General features: G+C 32.0%; 4 protein-coding genes across 9 annotated transcripts; 3 read left to right on the plus strand and 1 right to left on the minus strand.

Moving 5' to 3' along the window:
• Window positions 1–5: 5 nt before the first annotated feature.
• On the minus strand, window positions 6–4,878 carry LOC117233065 (importin-11). Of its 3 annotated transcripts, XM_033492986.1 has the most exons (18): window positions 4,729–4,878; window positions 4,511–4,637; window positions 4,207–4,307; window positions 4,003–4,116; window positions 3,515–3,921; window positions 3,168–3,431; window positions 2,938–3,093; window positions 2,811–2,851; window positions 2,524–2,706; window positions 2,339–2,450; window positions 2,046–2,266; window positions 1,794–1,958; window positions 1,456–1,648; window positions 1,145–1,382; window positions 981–1,077; window positions 622–899; window positions 396–537; window positions 6–285 (listed from the first exon to the last, which is right to left on the minus strand). In XM_033492986.1, exons 2-18 carry the CDS (start codon window positions 4,631–4,633, stop codon window positions 181–183), a joined length of 2,940 nt encoding a protein of 979 aa, XP_033348877.1. In that variant the 5' UTR covers window positions 4,634–4,637; window positions 4,729–4,878; the 3' UTR covers window positions 6–180. The 3 variants fall into 3 exon arrangements, with proteins under 3 accessions (XP_033348877.1, XP_033348879.1, XP_033348878.1); XM_033492988.1 differs by lacking the exon at window positions 4,729–4,878 and having other exon boundaries at window positions 4,003–4,105; XM_033492987.1 differs by lacking the exon at window positions 4,729–4,878 and having other exon boundaries at window positions 396–522; window positions 4,511–4,633.
• A 488-nt stretch (window positions 4,879–5,366) lies between these two features.
• LOC117233069 (40S ribosomal protein S6-like) lies at window positions 5,367–9,602 on the plus strand. Of its 3 annotated transcripts, none has more exons than XM_033493007.1 (5): window positions 5,367–5,510; window positions 8,380–8,584; window positions 8,699–8,844; window positions 9,038–9,238; window positions 9,339–9,602. In XM_033493007.1, the coding sequence occupies exons 1-5, from the start codon at window positions 5,505–5,507 to the stop codon at window positions 9,534–9,536; spliced, it is 756 nt and encodes a 251-aa protein (XP_033348898.1). In that variant the 5' UTR covers window positions 5,367–5,504; the 3' UTR covers window positions 9,537–9,602. The 3 variants fall into 3 exon arrangements, with proteins under 3 accessions (XP_033348898.1, XP_033348897.1, XP_033348899.1); XM_033493006.1 differs by lacking the exon at window positions 5,367–5,510 and adding an exon at window positions 7,878–7,958; XM_033493008.1 differs by lacking the exon at window positions 5,367–5,510 and adding an exon at window positions 8,004–8,024.
• On the plus strand, window positions 5,517–7,520 carry LOC117233068 (piggyBac transposable element-derived protein 4-like). Its single transcript, XM_033493005.1, has 3 exons — window positions 5,517–6,736; window positions 6,966–7,117; window positions 7,191–7,520. Exons 1-2 carry the CDS (start codon window positions 5,954–5,956, stop codon window positions 7,008–7,010), a joined length of 828 nt encoding a protein of 275 aa, XP_033348896.1. The 5' UTR covers window positions 5,517–5,953; the 3' UTR covers window positions 7,011–7,117; window positions 7,191–7,520.
• Window positions 9,603–10,954: 1,352 nt separating the features above from the next.
• On the plus strand, window positions 10,955–14,075 carry LOC117232997 (40S ribosomal protein S6-like). Of its 2 annotated transcripts, none has more exons than XM_033492828.1 (5): window positions 10,955–11,048; window positions 11,631–11,835; window positions 11,950–12,095; window positions 13,508–13,708; window positions 13,809–14,075. In XM_033492828.1, the coding sequence occupies exons 1-5, from the start codon at window positions 11,043–11,045 to the stop codon at window positions 14,004–14,006; spliced, it is 756 nt and encodes a 251-aa protein (XP_033348719.1). In that variant the 5' UTR covers window positions 10,955–11,042; the 3' UTR covers window positions 14,007–14,075. The 2 variants fall into 2 exon arrangements, with proteins under 2 accessions (XP_033348719.1, XP_033348720.1); XM_033492829.1 differs by lacking the exon at window positions 10,955–11,048 and adding an exon at window positions 11,294–11,314.
• Window positions 14,076–20,586: the final 6,511 nt, after the last annotated feature.

Raw genomic sequence — 20,586 nt, forward strand, 5'->3', positions numbered from 1 at the left:
TAGAATTTTGAAATGTCAAGTCTTTTATTATCAACATTATTAGTACAGTGAAACAGCTAATATAATACAATAAAATAGTGCCGTTTTATAATAGAGCGCCGTAAAGCTTTTTTTTACACGTAGTGGGCGTTTAACATAATATTTTGTTTTTCTTCTCTTTCAATTAGACTTTCTCCTTTTTCATAAAGATACGTAAAGTTTAAGTTCTTTATCAATTTCTGGATGAAGGGTTAACATCAATTGATTGAACTGGTTATCTCCAATTAATCTGCGTAAAGTAAGTAACTGAAATAAAAACAAAGATTTTTAATATATAACAAATACATAATTGAATTAGGAGGTTTCTGGCATATAATAGGTACATAATTGTAACTAAAAGTGAACTATCTCTTTACCTGATTTTGTAATGTATCTTTCAAAGATATACTAGGCAAAGGATCACTAAAATCAAGTCTCCTTTTTCGCTGTTCGTGTTTATTTCCATATTCTTCATCATCATGCTGAGATGGACTAGACTGCCCACTAATTGACAAAGATCTAAAATAAGTAAAAATGCTAACTTTTATAGCAGTATGATTTTTTATTGCAATTATATGTATTGTGTGAATAATTTCTACGTACTCAATGGCATATCCAATATTTTCACATCTTATGTCGTCAAGTTTGGTGATGTCATTGAGAGTTCCGACGATATTAGATATTATTAGTGGAAAATAATGAAGAACGCAGGGAGGACTGTCAGGTCCAAGAAGTGAACAAAGTGCAAGAGCTAATAATTTACGTCTTTCTAGTAGAGGAATATATGGCATTCGATTAACCCATATACGTATTATTTCTCCCAATACAACTTCTTCTCTAACTTCGTTTCCACCCATTTTTCTGGTTAATTCGCTTATTACCTAAACGATTATTTTAATGCTTACACAAATTATATTAACAAATTGACAAATACATAAATACAATATATGAAATGTTAATACCTGTATAAAAATATCTTTGTAAAACCATAAAACTCTTGCCACAATAGATAAATACATAGTCATCGTCATTGTAACTTCTTCTTCCTTATACATATTTCTATCAAAATTCAAATAAATATTAATGTGTATAACTTGATATAACATACTGAAGCAACTATACTCACTCAAATATAGTTATTAAAACAGGTTTAATAAGTTCTGCACCTTGCCGAGGTGAAGCACATAAACATAGTTCAAACACTGTCATTATCATTACAACTCCTTCCGAGTTCAAATCTCCTAAAAGTGACCTAAGTGTTTCGATTATAATCGCTCCTCTTTGACTTAAAAATTCTTGGGGACTTAATATTACATATGCTTGAACTATATACAAACATAATTTTAAATGTTCAAATGATTTTTCTGAAAAATATAAAGAGCATCAAGTTTTCTGGATGCTTATAAGAATCATTATCAAATAGAATTATTTACTAACCTAATACAGCAGGCAAATTTTTAGCCAGTTCCATTATAGCTAATGTTGGCGCAGCTGCATTTTGCAGTAAAGCTAACCATAATTGCAAGCCATCTTCTAACAAATAAACGTGACAATTTTGATTGACGTCACAACTTAATGCAATAACACCTACTACTAGTGGTTCTATAAGGACGCTTTCAGAACCTAAAGCCTAAAAAATAATTCAAATGTTATCTATTATTTAAAATTTTCAATAAAATCATTGAGTTATATATTTGATTTATCAATATCAAGGTCAATAATTTGATTTATATTAATATAGTTCAATTCATTAAACAATATAAAGAAAAATGTACCTTTTCCAGATGTACAAGTGTTGAAATTATAGCACATCTTAACATATTATGTTCTTCACATTCTTGCCAAAGTGCTGGCAAATATGAACTGAGGGCTCCAACAAGTGGGTTTATTTCACTACCAGCACGTTCAATCATAAATGATAATACGTATAATACATACATCTGAAAATTATTTAAAATATGTTTTTGTGAACTACAACAATATTTTGAAAGTAACATATAACAGTATATATATGTATATATATATACCTTGGTATCACATTCTTTTACTTCTTTTAGGAGCGAAAATAACAAAGAGAATGCTGGTTCTAAATATGGCGAGAATTCTTCTGGATTAAATTGAAAATCATCTATCGCAAGTTTTAAAGCATCGCTTGCTGCTAAACGAACACCCAGATCTTCTTCAGGACTCAAAACTTCAACCATAAGTTTGTATAATTCTGGTCTTAACTCTGTACTTAACTTAACAGCTGCAATTTTGTTACAATACAAAATGATTACATAATAAATCCTACTTGTTTAAAAAGCTGCACTTTACTTACTTGTCCAGCGCCCAATAAGCCAACATACTCGTCTTCTAATAATTCTATAATTGTTACTTCGAATTTTCAACTCTTCTTTTAAGGTAGTTGAAAACCATTGATCAAAATTTACCTAATAAATAGAAGCATGATAAACTGGATGACTGACTGATTACACTGATTATTTTGTGATATTTTGTTCTCACCTCATCATATAAATCAAATGCAGCCAAACCAACTGCATTATATACTGCATCTTTTACTAGAATAGCATGCAAATTATTCGGGTCAACTGGTTGATGATGTCTTTGCATTAATTCAACTAAAACTGGTACAAGAACTTCTCCAAAATGATGGAAAATTACTACAAACAGACACTCCGTACAAGGCTAAAGAAAATAAAATATTAATTATAAAGTAAATAAAAATGTATAATTTTACAATTATAATTCATTTATAAATATTTGCAAATAGTCGGCTATACAATATTTACCCTTAAACTATATTTCCATGATTCACCGCCATCATCGACAACTGAAAACAGTATAAATAAAAAATATAAAACATTGTATGTACATATATATATATTCATATATGTATGTATGTATACAAATATTTACCAAAACTTTCTGGATCTGTATCCCATAATTCCAATTCAGCAGGTGTTAGAAGAAAATAATGTGTTACGAGCCTTGAACAAATTTCTGCTAATGTTTCAGGTGTAAAAAATTCTTGTCTCAATTGATTTGCTCTCAACGTTAACGGATTTTTCGTATCTGTATTAACAAATTTTCAAGCTTAATAAATCACACCCATAAATTTACAAAATACCATTATCCATCATATATACCTTTAAGAACTTTAGCTGGTTTATAGTATGTAGATAATAAAATGCCTTTCATTAAATTTAAACACTGTATAACAAATCTTTCAAAAGCTAGGGCTTGACCAGCTTCAGTAAAACAATAAAAAACAGAAAATTCTAATGATGTTGGTATTAGTTCTACATAACAAAATGGATGCATTTCTAATACTCCTATTAATACTTTAGTTAAATGAATTATAAATTTATCGCATACTTCCATCTGTATACCTCTTGAAATTAATGTTTTTCCTAAAATTATATAAAAATCATTATTAAAAGAGACAAATATATAACTGATATTAAGGATAGTATCAGAGGAGAAATATACTAACGACATTCAAGACAAGTTCTTGCACGTTCAAAAACAATTTCTAAGAATGACATAGCATCATGAGATTCTGAAGGCTTATTAAACCCATTTACAATAAGTGTTCTAAGAATTCTCAATAGAAGCAATGCTTTTTCCAAAGCTTCCTGTATCTGATTTGTGTCTGCTCCATTTGATGCCATTATAAGAAAAGATTCTGTGTAAGTATTCCACACATTCAGAATAAAACTGAACACACTACTGGTTAATTCTTGGAAGAGTCGTCTGTCAGGAACTAAACGTTTAGAGGCTAAACACTTAACAACATGATGTAATATTAACAGTGCCCGATGCTGGGCCAAAGGATTTTGTCCTCTTATAACATCCAATAAGGTTGGAATTAATGAGCGCCATTCTCTAGGCCAATCATATCTGCGCAACATTATTTCATTTAACTTATTTTATGAATCAGAGAGAAAAATAAACACAAATTATTTAATCAATATCAATTACCTTGCAATTTTAGCAATGAGAGCTGCCAATTGGATAGCTAACTGATTTACAGGTTCTTCAAAGTTTACTATTAAACGTAGTCTAAGAAATTCCTTTTCGTCATCTGCAATTCCACTGTAGTAATAATGCATGTTATTTAATTATTAATTTACATTAAAATGTTAATACTATTAGTCAAATTTGATTGCGTTAAATAATACTTACTTTGGAGCATTCTTTCTCCAATATTTATCAACACCATTTTTGAAACATAAAATAGCCATCCATCTAATATTGATACTCAAGGAATGATTAGAAAACACATTCTGAAATAATTATTAATATTTTACTTACAATATAATAATTAGACTTTCGTTAGTAATGAAAATAAATAACCTAAAATAATATTACATACATAAGCAAATAGTATATGCTTATATATGCTAGTTAAAATAAAAATGATCAAGAATAAATTTTTGCCTCCTTACAATCTAATCAAATTTATTTTACATTTATTTATGCAACTTACATATAACGCAGTGTAGAATCCCCTTTCAGTTTCCCATTGTTTTAGAGTTTGTTCAGCTGGTTTTAAAATAGTGGGATCCTGACTACCCGCTTGTTGAAGGACTTCTATCACTGCGACATCCATCTTCCTACAAAAAATTAATATATTCAATGTTTTACATTAAATTCAAATAGCTCATTATTATTTGTTTTCCTCTGAAAAGATCAACTAAACTTAACTTTTTTCGGAAATATCTATGTATTAAATCAATACATGACGAAAATCATCAAAGACACTCTACATCAAAATGTCACACACGCCCGCAAGTCGGCATTTCAGAACGCTGCCCCCCTCCTGCTCTCGTCTCTTTCTACAAAATGACAGTTATTGTTATAGTGTAAACCACCTTATTACACATAAAACTCGATTCTAATCTAGATTTACTTATCCATTATTCATATATCGTCATAAGATATGATCAACCTATTATGATAATGTTATTTATTCATGTACTTAAGCAAAAATTCCAATTTTTGCAAAGAACTATCCCAGAACTAAAAACTAGTTCTTTCTAATAGACAACAGTATAAATAATACTTTTGATAGAATATATTTCAATATTTACTTATCTTCTAAAGATAAAGAAACAATAATGTTTCTTCTTGCATTTATATATTTTCTATATAATAAAATATCTACATACACATTAGTGATTTTAAATATTTGAAAGAAATGTTATTAATTTTCTTCATATCTGTTTGTCAGAGAAATGTAATTCGTTGGTGAATTAATTTACTACTAAAAATTTAAGTTATATTTTCTATGAAAACATAAATATTAATATGATTTGTTTACAGATTTATAAGGAGTTTGTTTATTGCTATTTTCACTTTAAAATTTCATTGGACTTAAACCGGATATCCGGTGTACGCACTCTACTACGCAGTCAGTGTCCGCTTGTGCGATATATGGTCTTTCTGTTTATAGCTCGCTGCATTGCTTGATACTTGTTACAATGAAAGTACGTATCTAATAATAATTTCAAAATCTAACAAATATTACAAACAGTTACTATAAAAATTTATATATTGAAATGCTATAAATAATTTTAGATATATATAATTTATGAAACATTCGTTTATCTGTATACTTAACCAATTTTAAAATATGACTTATTTTATTTATCTTCAACATAAATAGCATCAAGCAAGTCATATCCAAATGTAGAATACTTAACCCCTTATCCTACGATATCGTGTGAGAGACATGGTACGTCGATCAGGCCAAATATAAATAATACGTGTGAGAGACATGGTAAGTCATTCGGACCAAAAGTAAATAATACGTGTGAGAGACGTGGTACGTTCTTCGGGCTACACGCGACAAATACTTACTAATTTTCTTGGCCGCATTCGGACATGCAGATATATTTTCTTAAAAAATATTAGAAAGGTACCCTCAAAAATGTCTTCAAAAAGAATATTAAGCGTTGTTGAGGACATTGAAAATTCAGCTAGCATTGCAAAAAGTGATTTGATAGATACTTTAAATAGTGATAGTGACAGTAGTGATATTTCACTTCCTGTACGAAAACGTTGTAAGCGACTGATTATTGAAGATGATACCGACGATGAAGACCGCAGTAATCATCAACAATCAGAGCTATGGATTTGGAAAGAAGAAACTAATGATCCAAAAATCTGGAACTATACAGAGATTCCTGGCATAAAAGTGGCAATTTTGAGTCAGTTAGGTGAAAACAAAAAAGAATTAGATTTTTTTAATATAATATTTGATAATATATTTTGGGAAAATATTGTCACGGAGACGAATCAATACGCAAACCAAATAATGAACAATGAAAATAAAAGACTAAAAATAGATAAAACTTGGTTTCCCGTAGACAGTGGTGAAATCAAAATATATTTTGCACTATGTATAATAATGACTGAAGTTAAAAAACCAACAATTCAAATGAATTGGTCTAAGAAAGCAGTTATAGAAACTCCAATTTTCAGAAAAACAATGCCATTCAAAAGATTTCTGCAAATAACTAGATGTTTGCATTTTTCAGATAACAATTCAGTTAACAATACAGATAAATTATGTAAAATAAAACCTGTAATAAATTTTTTGAATCAAAGATTTAAAGAAGTATATACAATGCAAGAGAACATTACTATCGATGAATCATTGATGAAATATAAGGGACATTTATCCTACAAACAATTTAATCCGTCAGAAGGGTTTGGTGTAAAATTTTATAAATTATGTGAGTCAAAATCAGGTTATTGCTATGATTTTAAAATATACACTGGTAGTGATAAAATAAATTCTGGTGACAGTGCATCTGAAAGTATTGTCAAAGAGCTATCACAGTCAATATTACATAAAGGACATACTTTATATTTAAACAATTGTTCTCCAAAACTGTTTAAAACTTTAATTAACAGTAAAACTAATGTTGTTGGAACAGTGCACTCGAACAGAAATAATATGCCAAAAGATTTTTGTAAAGTAAAATTAAAAAAGGGTGAATATATAATAAGAAGCTGCAATGGAATACTGGCATTAAAATGGAAGGATATACGAGACATTTATATTCTTTCTTCAAAACACGAAACAGCAGAAATGACTGAAGCAGAAAAAAATCAATTCAATTGTACTTCAAAACCAAGATGTGTCATTGAGTACAATAAAGGAATGATTGGAATTGACCGGCAAGACCGAATGCTAGCGTGCTTCCCTGTGATGAGGAAATGTATGAAAGGATACCGAAAAGTTTTCTTTTACCTCTTTGATATTGCTCTGTTTAACTCGTACATTTTATTCAACAAAATAGATACTAACAAAAAACAGACTTATGCTGAATATAGAATTGAAATAGCCCAATCATTACTAAAAAATATACCATTACCAGAGTATAAACGAAAAGGACGATTATCGAATGGAGATTTACCAGAGAGACTGCACGGGAAACATTGGGGTCATTTTCCCAAGCATATAGATCCAACACCATCGAAATCAAAGCCATCAAGAGCCTGTAAAGTTTGCACAAAACATAAAAAACGTAGTGAAACAACGTGGGAATGCAAAAGATGTAAAGTTGCATTACATGTACCAATATGCTTTGAAAGATACCACACAACTGAAGATTATTAAATTTTTATAAATTTTATTAAGACATTCATAATTTAAAATATATGTTTCTTTAGGAATTGTAATAAAAATATTATTGATTTATTATTGACTTCAAGATAATAAATCTTGCTTGTCCAATGATCAGTTGGTAGTATTTATTTATCAAACATCCTGCAAAATAAAATTAATTGTGCCTTACACATGCATTTACAAAAAGACATGAACCATTTGCACAATTTCGAATACTCAGTCAAATTGTGAAATGGTTCGACATTTGACCAACCTTGTTGTTGCTTATGGCACGCACTATTGGAACTTAAGTCATAAGGCAAGCAGCTAAATTTTCTTCATATGAAACATTAAAATTTACAATTTTCATTAATATACTATGAAAGTAAGCATAACCTCATTAAAATGTCTTAGACGTTTAACTTATATGTCACTGTACAAGTATAAACGGCCGACCTTTGTGAATATATTTTATGGCTATTATCAAGGAAAATATGCTTTATAAATATAAGTCAATTGAAGTCTTATTACAAAGTGATATATCTACTGTTATTTTATAGCATAGTAATCACGAGTTTCTTACAATTCCCCTTGTAATTTGGATTTTTGTTCTAACTTTTTAATAAAGCTTTATGCAGCTATGTATATAGAACATTTTTTATTTGATTATGTACGTTGAATAAACTGACAAAGGCTGTTAAATCTTTGCATATTCTGTATGATATTTATGTGTTTTCTAGTTGAACGTATCATATCCTGCAACAGGATGTCAGAAACTGTTTGAAATCTCCGATGAGCATAAGCTGAGAATTTTTTATGAAAAGCGTATGGGCGCAGAAGTAGAGGCTGATGCTCTTGGTAACGAATGGAAAGGATATGTCGTTCGTATCTCAGGCGGCAATGATAAACAAGGATTTCCTATGAAACAGGGTGTTCTGACTAATGGTAACACAAGCATTTTCTATTTTAATTTCGTTTGTAACAACTTCATGTGTTTATGAATTTTATAGATTTGGTACAATGCATTGATTTTAATTTTTTAAAAATTCCTGTATCTAGGGCGCGTACGTTTACTGCTCTCAAAAGGACATTCATGCTACAGACCTAGACGTGATGGTGAGCGTAAACGTAAATCTGTTCGTGGATGCATCGTCGATTCCAACCTGTCAGTACTTGCTCTCGTCATTGTCAAAAAAGGAGAAAAGGTATTAATTTGTCTGTACTTTCTATAATTCATGTTTCAGGGTATATCTTAGAATTGACTTATTATCTTACGATACTATCGTAAACATAGAAGATTAACTATCGTGTTGACTTGGGAGACTGTGTTATATAATTTACACTTTTTCTCAGTGTACAGCGAAGCATTTAATGTATAAGTTGATTAAATTCTTACAGGATATCCCGGATTTAACTGACAAGGAAGTACCTCGCCGTTTAGGACCCAAGAGGGCGAGCAAAATTCGCAAGCTATTTAATTTATCCAAGGAAGATGATGTCCGTCGATTCGTTGTGAAACGACCAATTCAAAAAGAGGGCAAACCACAGCGGTCGAAAGCCCCTAAAATTCAACGTCTTATTACCCCACTTACACTCCAGGTTTGTACATATATGTATTTATATCGTATTGTTGTTTTGTTTCAGTTAAAATTTTCCAAAAGTAAGGAGTTTATGATAAAATAAAAATATGTTTATATAGAGAAAGAGGCATAGACTGGCTCTAAAGAGGAGGCGTTGCTTGGCTCGCAAGCAACAAGCAGCAGAGTATGCGAAGCTGTTAGCACAACGGCAAAAGGAAGCTAAGAATAGACGTCAAGAAGAACTAAAGCGAAGACGTAGCGCTTCTATGCGAGATTCCAAATCATCCAATCAGTCTGCACCTACCATTCAAAAGTAAAAGACTGCAATGATACGATCTCATACAATATGAAACTAATAAATTGTGTATAAATATGTTGTAATACTTTGTTGACCTCACTTATATGTTCCATATTCGTAATATTCATTTACTCACTATTATACTCATTTAAATTTATACAGCATATACGTAAGATAGAGGCTTATCATTTTAATTAATTAGTAATTTTTAAAGATTCTGAAATGATTTAAGCCTAATTATAGTGTTTAGCAACATCAACAGTTACTTTAATATTATTCTTAATTTAAGACGAGTATCGAATTTAATTTCTTAACATTATACTAAAATTTAGATCTAGCAGATTCTAAGTTTATTAAATGCGATAGAATTTTTTACCCCATGTTTACAGCAAAGTAATCTTGTCTGATACTTCTTGTTTTAATTTTACATACATTTTTTATATAAAGACATCACAATATATTCCATATTCTATTTGATATTCTGTAATGAATCTAACTCTTCCATTTCAAATAATATATACGGAGATACATATGTAGATTGTAGATTAAGTATGTTTAATCTGTATATTGCAGCTGTAGCAGTCAAATAATATTTACGTTTACTGTCTCATCTCGTTGGATAGACACTATATATATAAGCATAATCTACATAACCTCATTATTTGTACACTAAGTAACAATTTTGTTGATGTTATCATTGATTGATCAATGAAAAGTCTATTATGAATTTAATTTTTAATTTCCCTATTTACTGTAAATATTGTTGATGATATAATTTAAAATTTTAATGAAGTACAAAATAATGATTTAATCATATTATAATCATATGTATGAATAGGACTGAAAATACATTAATAAAAACAACTTATCGCTATTCTTTCTCTTTCTACAAAATGTCAGTTATTGCCATAGTGTAAACCAGCTTATTACGCGTAAAACGCGATTCTACTCCCGATTTATTTATCCATTATTCATATATCGTCATATACGATCAATCTATTATAATAATGTTATTTACTCATGTACTCAAGCAAAAATTCCAATTTTTCCAAAGAACTATCCCAGAACTAAAAACCTAGTTCTTTCTAATAGACAACAATATAAATAATACTTTTGATAAAATATTTGGATATTTACTTATCTTTTAAAAATAAAGAAACAATAACGTTTTTTCTTGTATTTATATATTTTCTATGTAATGTACGTACACATTAGTGGTTTTAAATATTTAAAAAAAATGTTATTAATTTTCATCACATCTGTCTGTTAGAGAAATATAATTCGTTGATGAACTAATTTAACATTAAAAAATTAAGTTTTAAGTAATTACTATATAAACATAAATATTAATACGATTTGTTTACAGATTTGTACAGAGTTTGTTTATTGTTATTTTCACTTTAATATTTCATTGGACTTAAACCGGATATCCGGTTAACGCACTTACAGTACGCACGCAGTGTCCGTTAATGCGACATCCCATCTTTCTGTTTGTAGCTCGTAGTGCTGTTTCAGACTTGTCGAAATGAAGGTACGCATCCAGTAATAATTTCAGAATCTAGCAAATATTACAAACAGTTACTATAAAAATTTATCTATTGAAATACTATAAATAATTTTAGATATATATAATTTATGAAACATTCGTTTATCTGTATACTTAACCAATTTTGAAATATGACTCATTTTATTTAATTTTGACATTATAAACATTAAGCAAGTCATATTCTAACGAGGAATAACTTAAATTTTCTTCAGAGCATTAAAATTTACAATTTTCATTAATATACTATGAAAGTAAGCATAACCTCATTAAAATGTCTTAGACGTTTAACTTATATGTCACTGTACAAGTATAAACGGCCGACCTTTGTGAATATATTTTATGGCTATTATCAAGGAAAATATGCTTTATAAATATAAGTCAATTGAAGTCTTATTACAAAGTGATATATCTACTCCCCCTGTAATTTGGATTTTTGTTCTAACTTTTTAATAAAGCTTTATGCAGCTATGTATATAGAACATTTTTTATTTGATTATGTACGTTGAATAAACTGACAAAGGCTGTTAAATCTTTGTATATTCTGTATGATATTTATGTGTTTTCTAGTTGAACGTATCATATCCTGCAACAGGATGTCAGAAACTGTTTGAAATCTCCGATGAGCATAAGCTGAGAATTTTTTATGAAAAGCGTATGGGCGCAGAAGTAGAGGCTGATGCTCTTGGTAACGAATGGAAAGGATATGTCGTTCGTATCTCAGGCGGCAATGATAAACAAGGATTTCCTATGAAACAGGGTGTTCTGACTAATGGTAACACAAGCATTTTCTATTTTAATTTCGTTTGTAACAACTTCATGTGTTTATGAATTTTATAGATTTGGTACAATGCATTGATTTTAATTTTTTAAAAATTCCTGTATCTAGGGCGCGTACGTTTACTGCTCTCAAAAGGACATTCATGCTACAGACCTAGACGTGATGGTGAGCGCAAACGTAAATCTGTCCGTGGATGCATCGTCGATTCCAACCTTTCAGTACTTGCTCTTGTCATTGTCAAAAAAGGAGAAAAGGTATTAATTTGACTGTACTTTCTATCTATAATCCATGTTTCAGGGTGTATCTTAGAATTGACTTATTATCTTACGATACTATCGTAAACATGGAAGATTAACTATCGTGTTGATTTGGGAGACTGTGTTATATAATTTACACTTTTTCTCAGTGTACAAGCGATACACTAAAAGTCAACATATCTATGACTGTAATGATCAGTGAGTTAAGTTATTAAGACGTTTACGCCGGCGCGTACCACCGGTGGCTCGCGCTCGAGTTTCACATCAGGCGGCGTGCACCTGTCCCACATTTGGATGTTCCATCAGGTGGTGTGTACCACTGAAAATGTAGTTCGTTTAGTAACTAGAAAAAGTCGCCATTTGAAATATTTGAAAATTTAAACGGAAATTTAACGCCTATTAAATAAAAAAGAAGTAGGATTTATTTTATTTCATCTTAATATTATAAACATATAAAAGAAAAATTCGATAGTAAACACAGCAATTCAATATTATAAACTTAACTTAATTGTTTATATATTTCTATGCAATTTTTAAAAGCATTTCAAACAAAGTGCTAGCTGGCTCTCACAGCGATTGCAATATATCGTTACTTTTTTAGTTTTTTTTCGTGACATAGTCTCTAATCTAATGTTTTTTTTATATAAGCATTTGTAACATTCCTTATATCTTTTTCTTGACTTTCTTACAAACCCTTTATGTGAATGGAGAAAATGTGAACATTTTGTGAAGGTATTTGCTTTTCAATAGCCATTTCTGCAATGTGGTGATTATTGATCAAAGATGAACAATAATTTTTTTCTCTAAATTGCAAAATATTAATATCTTTATTACATCGTCTTTGATATATGTACCACAAAATTATGAGGCAAGTCCCTCACATTAATTGTATAATAATTTTTTTGTACTATTTAACCGTTTTCCGTAAACAACTATAATACGATGTCATTTGATAGGATAAGTCATCACCCTTTTTTGTATTATTATAAAAAAAATCATTAGGCTTTAGTTCGTCATTTTTTCCTTGAATAATTGTACACATGTGATTCTTGGAAGTAGTAAACATATAAACTGGTCTTTTGTCAGTCCATTTAAAAAATTTAACTCTGCTACGATTTTCAAAACTCACAATGTGATCCCGTTTTTGTTTTTGTATCGCCTGTGGCGGTAGAAATTTTTTGTTTATTTTTACAGTATCACAAATAAATGTTTTTTTCTGCAAATGTTCTTCAACCAAAGGGACACTCGTATAATAGCTATCTATAAACTGCATGTGGCCTTCAAATAATAATCCATATGAGCGCTGTCCCACGGCGAGAAATACAAAAAGCAGCGCCCACGTGAACATGTTAAAGAACATTTTTAATGCTAAGAAGCATTTAATGTATAAGTTGATTAAATTCTTACAGGATATCCCGGATTTAACTGACAAGGAAGTACCTCGCCGTTTAGGACCCAAGAGGGCGAGCAAAATTCGCAAGCTATTTAATTTATCCAAGGAAGATGATGTCCGTCGATTCGTTGTGAAACGACCAATTCAAAAAGAGGGCAAACCACAGCGGTCGAAAGCCCCCAAAATTCAACGTCTTATTACCCCACTTACACTCCAGGTTTGTACATATATGTATTTATATCGTATTGTTGTTTTGTTTCAGTTAAAATTTTCCAAAAGTAAGGAGTTTATGATAAAATAAAAATATGTTTATATAGAGAAAGAGGCATAGACTGGCTCTAAAGAGGAGGCGTTGCTTGGCTCGCAAGCAACAAGCAGCAGAGTATGCGAAGCTGTTAGCACAACGACAAAAGGAAGCTAAGAATAGACGTCAAGAAGAACTAAAGCGAAGACGTAGCGCTTCTATGCGAGATTCCAAATCATCCAATCAGTCTGCACCTACCATTCAGAAGTAAAAGACTGCAATGATACGATCTAATACAATATGAAACTAATAAATTGTGTGTAAATATGTTGTATATAAACCTATTGTTACGCCGCCTAAAACATCTGCAGCCAGCCCGCGCGACCGGACAACAACCGGCCTGCGTAACGTCAGTTCGACTCTCAATAAACCTAAGGACCCACCATAACTCTCACTTCCCTGTATTGTTTCGCCATGTGTCTTCAATCCGTTTGTCTGGAAGAATTTCTAAAGCTTAAAAATATTCTCGAAACACAGTCGGTTTTTAGAGAGGTCCTTGGGTTTATTAGGCGCACTTAAAACACGGAGAAAGCGGGTATGCGCCCATTAGGAAAATCCGAATAGCTCTCTAATAAAACAAGCTTTCTTGATTGATTTCTATTTTCCAAAATTTTAAAGATTCATTTATTACGGCTTTCCGTAAGCGAACTAATTAGAGCAAAAATCATAAGGCCTAATAGTTCACCATTTGCGAGCCCTATGTTACTCGTGAAGAAAAAGGACGGCTCAGATAGACTGTGTGTAGATTTTCGAGCGTTAAACAAAGATACGATCGCGGATAGGTATCCCCTACCCCTTATCGCGGATCAAATCGCGAGATTGCAAAAGGCGAGATATTTCATTAGTTCATTAAATTCCCATTCATCCTAATTCGACGGAGTATACAGCGTTCGTTACACCCGACGGACAATACGAGTACATAACAATGCCGTTCGGATTGAAAAATGCACCGTCCGTTTTTCAGAGGACCATTCTCAATGCCTTAGGCGACCTCGCGTATTCATACGTTGTTGTTTACTTGGATGATTATTACGGTCCTAATTATTGCCGACTCGACAGATCAGGCCATAGAAAGATTGTACACCGATTAGATACCGTCGCAAAAACCGGATTCTCTTTTAACTTTTCAAAATGTTCTTTTCTAAAGACATCGGTACTCTATTTGGGATATGTAATTCATGACGGAGAAGTTCGTCCCAACCCGGGTAAAATACACGCCTTGAGTACTTTACCTGCGCCACCGACCGTCACACAGCTCAGGCAATTCATAGATTTAGCCTCTTACTTCCGAAAATTCGTCCCTAAATTCTCACAGGTAATGAAACCCTTGTATGCACTTACTTCCGGCAATAAAAACATAACTTGGACGGATAGATATGAAAAAATAAGGCAAAAGGTAATCTCCGTTCTGACCGACGCGCTGGAGTTAATGATATTTGACCCCAATTATCCGATAGAGCTACATACTGACGTTAGTTCTGAGGGATATGGGGCTATTTTAATGCATAAGGTTGAAGGTAAAAACAGAGTAGTGGAATATTACAGCAAAAGAACTAGCCCTGCGGAATCTAGGTATCATTCCTATGAACTATAGACGTTAGCAGTTGTAAACGCCATCAAGCATTTCCATTATCTACACGGACGAGAATTTCTTGTCACTGATTGCAATTCCTTGAAGGCATCCAGTAATAAGGTACATTTAAATGACAGGGTTTATAGGTGGTGGGCTTACCTACAAACTTTTACCTTTGACATTATATATCGGGAAGGCAGACGAATGGCCCACGTAGACTTCTTTTCGCGGAATCCCGTAGACTTGGATCATCGTACGATCTCTGACGATTGGTTACTAGCGGAACAACGTCACGACCCACAAATTTCTGAGATCGTCAATAAATTGCAGAACGAAGAGCTCGCGGAAGATGTCGCGAATACGTATGAATCACGGTCCGGTACCCTCCATCGTAAAATACAGAGAAAAGGCAGAACTCTCTGCTCGCCCATTGTCCCAAGAGGTTTTAGGTGGTCCGTTATTAACCATGTGCACCAGTCCATTATGCACTTAGGTTGGAATAAAACGCTTGAGAAACTGTACGAGTATTACTGGTTCGAACGAATGGCGAAGTATATTCGTAAATTCGTAGAGAACTGTCATACTTGTCGAGTTTCAAAGGCAAATATGTCGAGTTTCAGGTAAAATACAAGCCGAATTACATCCTATACCTAAGACCAGCATACCTTGGCATACGGTTCATATGGACATAACGGGCAAACTAAGCGGTAGGAGTGACTCGAAGGAGTATGTCATTGTTTTGGTCGACGCTTTTACAAAATTTGTATATCTGCATCATACCCGTAAACTAGATTCCCTTAACACCATTACAGCACTTAAGTCCGCTATAGTTTTATTCGGCAATCCCTGCCGGGTAATAGCTGACCAAGGAAGATGTTTTACGGGTAAAGATTTCCAAAATTTCCAAAACACATTAAACTGCACTTAATAGCAACCGGTGCTAGTAGGGCCAATGAACAAGTAGAGCGTATTATGAGTACGTTAAAGAACATGCTTACGACGGTGGAAACGACCGGGCGATCATGGCAAGACGCGATTGGCGAGATACAATTAACCTTGAATTGCACCACTAATCGTGTGACTAAATCAAGAATTATTAATTGGGAAGGCAGCAAGGCCCTACGGCTTATCGTTGCTTGATAATATCGAGGAAAAGGAAGTAGACATCTCCAATGTAAGGCAACAGGTGATACAGAACATAGATACTTGCGCTAGTTATGATAAAGACAGGTTCGACAAAACGAAAGCTAAGATAGTTAGGTTTAATCTCGGTGACTTTGTATTACGTAAGAAGGAGGAAAGAAATCAAAGGAAGTTAGATCCGAAATTCAGGGGTCCATTCGTGATAGCAGAGATTTTGGAAGGAGATAGATATACCTTAAAAACCTTAGACGGCAAACGGTCATATAAGGACAGACATGACAAATTGAGAAAAATGTCAGATAGTTGCGTTCTTGCTGAGTTAGACGTCTGCGGTGATGACAACGACGGTGATAATAACGATGCGAGTACACTGATCTCAGGGGATCATTAACACCACGTTGTGGTCATAGTAATACACCCAGTGCAGTATTTGCGCCTTCTGTAATTACCCAGTGTAGCGTTTGCGCCTTCTGTAATATACCCAGTGTGGTGTCCTGCGCCTTCTGTAATACGCTCAGTGGTGTCATGCGTTTTCTGTAATACGCCCAGTGTGGTGTCCTGCGCCTTTCGTAATGCACCCAACGTGATAATACGATCCAACAAACTGAGATCTGTGTGCGAAATCGAAAATGATCTGTCGTGTCATTGCGGTCTGACTGGTAACTCACAGAATGCAACTGGTACTTTTATACTGGTACTTTAATACAAACTATAACACTATTAATTTGAGTTCTCTTTCATTTCCTTGCTTGTCAAACCTCCGAACAAAATTTTGTTGTTGAACTGGACCCTTGACTTATTTGGAACATTTAACGTGTTAAGTTATATGGTATAACGTTATAACGTATTACCTTATATGGTATAACGCTATAACTTATTACGTTATATGGTATTACGTAATAACGTATTACGTTATATGGTATAATGTCATATAGTATAACGATATAACGTATTACGTTATACGGTACTAAGTTATAATGCATTACGTTATATGGTACAACGTCATAACGTATTACGCTATATGATATAACGTTATAACGTATTACGTTATATGGTATAACGTCACATGGCATAACGTTATAACGTATTACGATATATGGTATAACATCATGTGGTACAACGTTATAACGTATTACGTTATATGGTATTACGTTATAAAGTATTACGTTATATGTTATAACGTTATAACTTATAACGTTTGTAGTAACTGGTGGATTCTTAGAGTAAGGACAAGTGATGATGGTAGAGGTTAAAGTTTAAGGTATTTTAATGAGTGATATTCGATAACAAAAGGGCAGACTACGATATAGTCGCACGCCAACTCACACTCCGTGTCCGCTCAAATCACACTCTGCTTCTCGACTCACACTCTGCTCGTTTTAGAACTCTATTGTCTGTTGCTGGGCCCACCGCACACATGTTTTACAGACGCTCGTAGCTAGGGTCACGTAAGTCTTTTCGGCAAAGCTATTTAAATGAAGGACACGGTAAAGCATTGATGGAGCCGACAACGCCACGGCTCTCGCGACATTGTCTGTAGTTAGCTCGACGTTTCTTGGGCCCTTCTCCCCGATACTACACGTTATAGGGTATTACGTTATAACGTATTACGTTATATGGTATAACGTTATAGCATATTACGTTATATGGTATACTGTCATATGATGTAACGTTATAACGTGCTACGTTATATGGTATAACGTTATAACGTATTACGTTATATGGTATAACGTTATAACGTATTACGTTATATGGTATAACGTTATAACGTATTACGTTATAAGGTATAACGTTATAACGTATTACGTTATATGATATAACGTTAAAACTTATTACGTTATATGGTATAACGTTATAACGTATTACTTTATATGGTATAACGTTATAACGTATTACGTTATATGGTATACCGTTATAACGTGTTACATTATATGGTATAACGTTATAACGTGTTACGTTATATGGTATAACGTTATAACGTATGACGTTATATGTTATAACGTTATAACGTATAACGTTATGTGGTGTAGCGTCATATGGTATAACGTTATAACGTGTTACGTTATATGGTATAACATTATAACGTGTTACGTCATATGGTATAACGTTCTAACGTGTTACGTTATATCGTATAACGTTATAACGTATTACGTTATATGGTATAACATAATAACGTGTTACGTTATATGGTATAACGTTGTAATGGTATAACGTTGTAACGTGTTACGTTATATGCTATAACGTTATAACGTATTACGTTATATGGTATAACGTCATATGGTATACCGTTATAACGTATTACGTTATATGGAATAACGTTATAACGTATTAAGTTATATGGTTTAACGTTATAACGTATTACGTTATATGGTATAACGATATAACGTGTTACGTTATATGGTATAACGTTATAACGTATTACGTTATATGGTATAACGTTATATGGTATAACGTTATTACGTATTACTTTATATGGTATAACGTCATAACGTATTACGTTGTATGGTATAACGTTATAACGTATTACGTTATATGGTATAACGTTATATCGTATTACGTTGTATAGTATTACGTCATAATGTATTATGTTATATGGTATAATGTTATAACGTATTACGTTATATGGTATTACGTCATAACGTATTACGTTATATGGTATAACTTAATATGGTATAACGTTATAACGTATTACGTTATATGCTATAACGTCATATGGTATAACGTTATAACGTATTACGTTACATGGTATTACGTCATAACGTATTACGTTATATGGTATAACGTCATATGATATAACGTTAATAATTTTGCGTTATATGGTATCCCGTCATAACGTAATACGTTATAAGGAATAACGTCATATGATATAACGTTAATAATTTTACGTTATATGGTATCACGTCATAACGTAATACGTTATATGGTATAACGTTATAACGTATTACGTTATATGGTATAACGTTATAACATATTACGTTACATGGTATTACGTCATAACGTATTACTTTATATGGTATAACGTCATAACGTAATACGTTATATGGTATAACGTTATAACGTGTTACTTTATATCGTATAACGTTGTAACGTATTATATTATATATACGTCATATGGTATAACGTTATAACATATTACGTTATATGTTATCACGTCATAACTTATTACGTTATATGGTATAACGTTATAACGTATTACGTTGTATGGTATTACGTCATAACGTATTACGTTGTATGGTATAACGTTATAACGTATTACGTTATATGGTATAACGTTATAACGTATTACGTCATATGGTATAACGTTATAATGCATTATGTTATATGGTATAACGTCATAACGTATTACGTTATATGGTATTACGTCATAACGTATTACGTTATATGGTATAACGTTATAACGTATTACGTTATATGGTATAACGTTATATAGTATTACGTTGTATAGTATTACGTCATAATGTATTATGTTATATGGTATAATGTTATAACGTATTACGTTATATGGTATAACGTCATAACGTAATACGTTATATGGTAAAACGTTATAACGTATTACGTTATATGGTATAACGTTGTGACGTATTACCTTATATGATATAATCGTCATATTTTATAACGTTATAACGTATTACGTTATATGGTATAACGTTGTGACGTATTACCTTATATGATATAATCGTCATATTTTATAACGTTATAACGTATTACGTTATATGGTATAACGTTATAATGTATTGCGTTATATTGTATAACGTTATAACGTGTTACGTTATATGGTATAACGTTATAACGCATTACGTTATATGGTATTACGTCATAACGTATTACGTTATATGGTATAACGTTAAAACGTATTACGTTATTAGGGTATAACATAATAACGTATTACGTTATATGGTATTACGTCATAACGTGTTACGTTGTATGGTATAATTTCATATGGTATAACGTTATAAAGTATTACGTTATATGGTATAACGTCATATGGTATAACGTTATAACGTATTACGTTATATGGTATTACGTCATAACGTATTACGTTATATGGTATAACGTCATATGATATGGCGTTATA

This window comes from Bombus vosnesenskii, unplaced genomic scaffold (genome assembly GCF_011952255.1).
Source record: "Bombus vosnesenskii isolate JDL3184/JDL3185 unplaced genomic scaffold, Bvos_JDL3184-5_v1.1 scf7180000013294, whole genome shotgun sequence".
NCBI classification, from domain to species: domain Eukaryota; kingdom Metazoa; phylum Arthropoda; class Insecta; order Hymenoptera; family Apidae; genus Bombus; species Bombus vosnesenskii.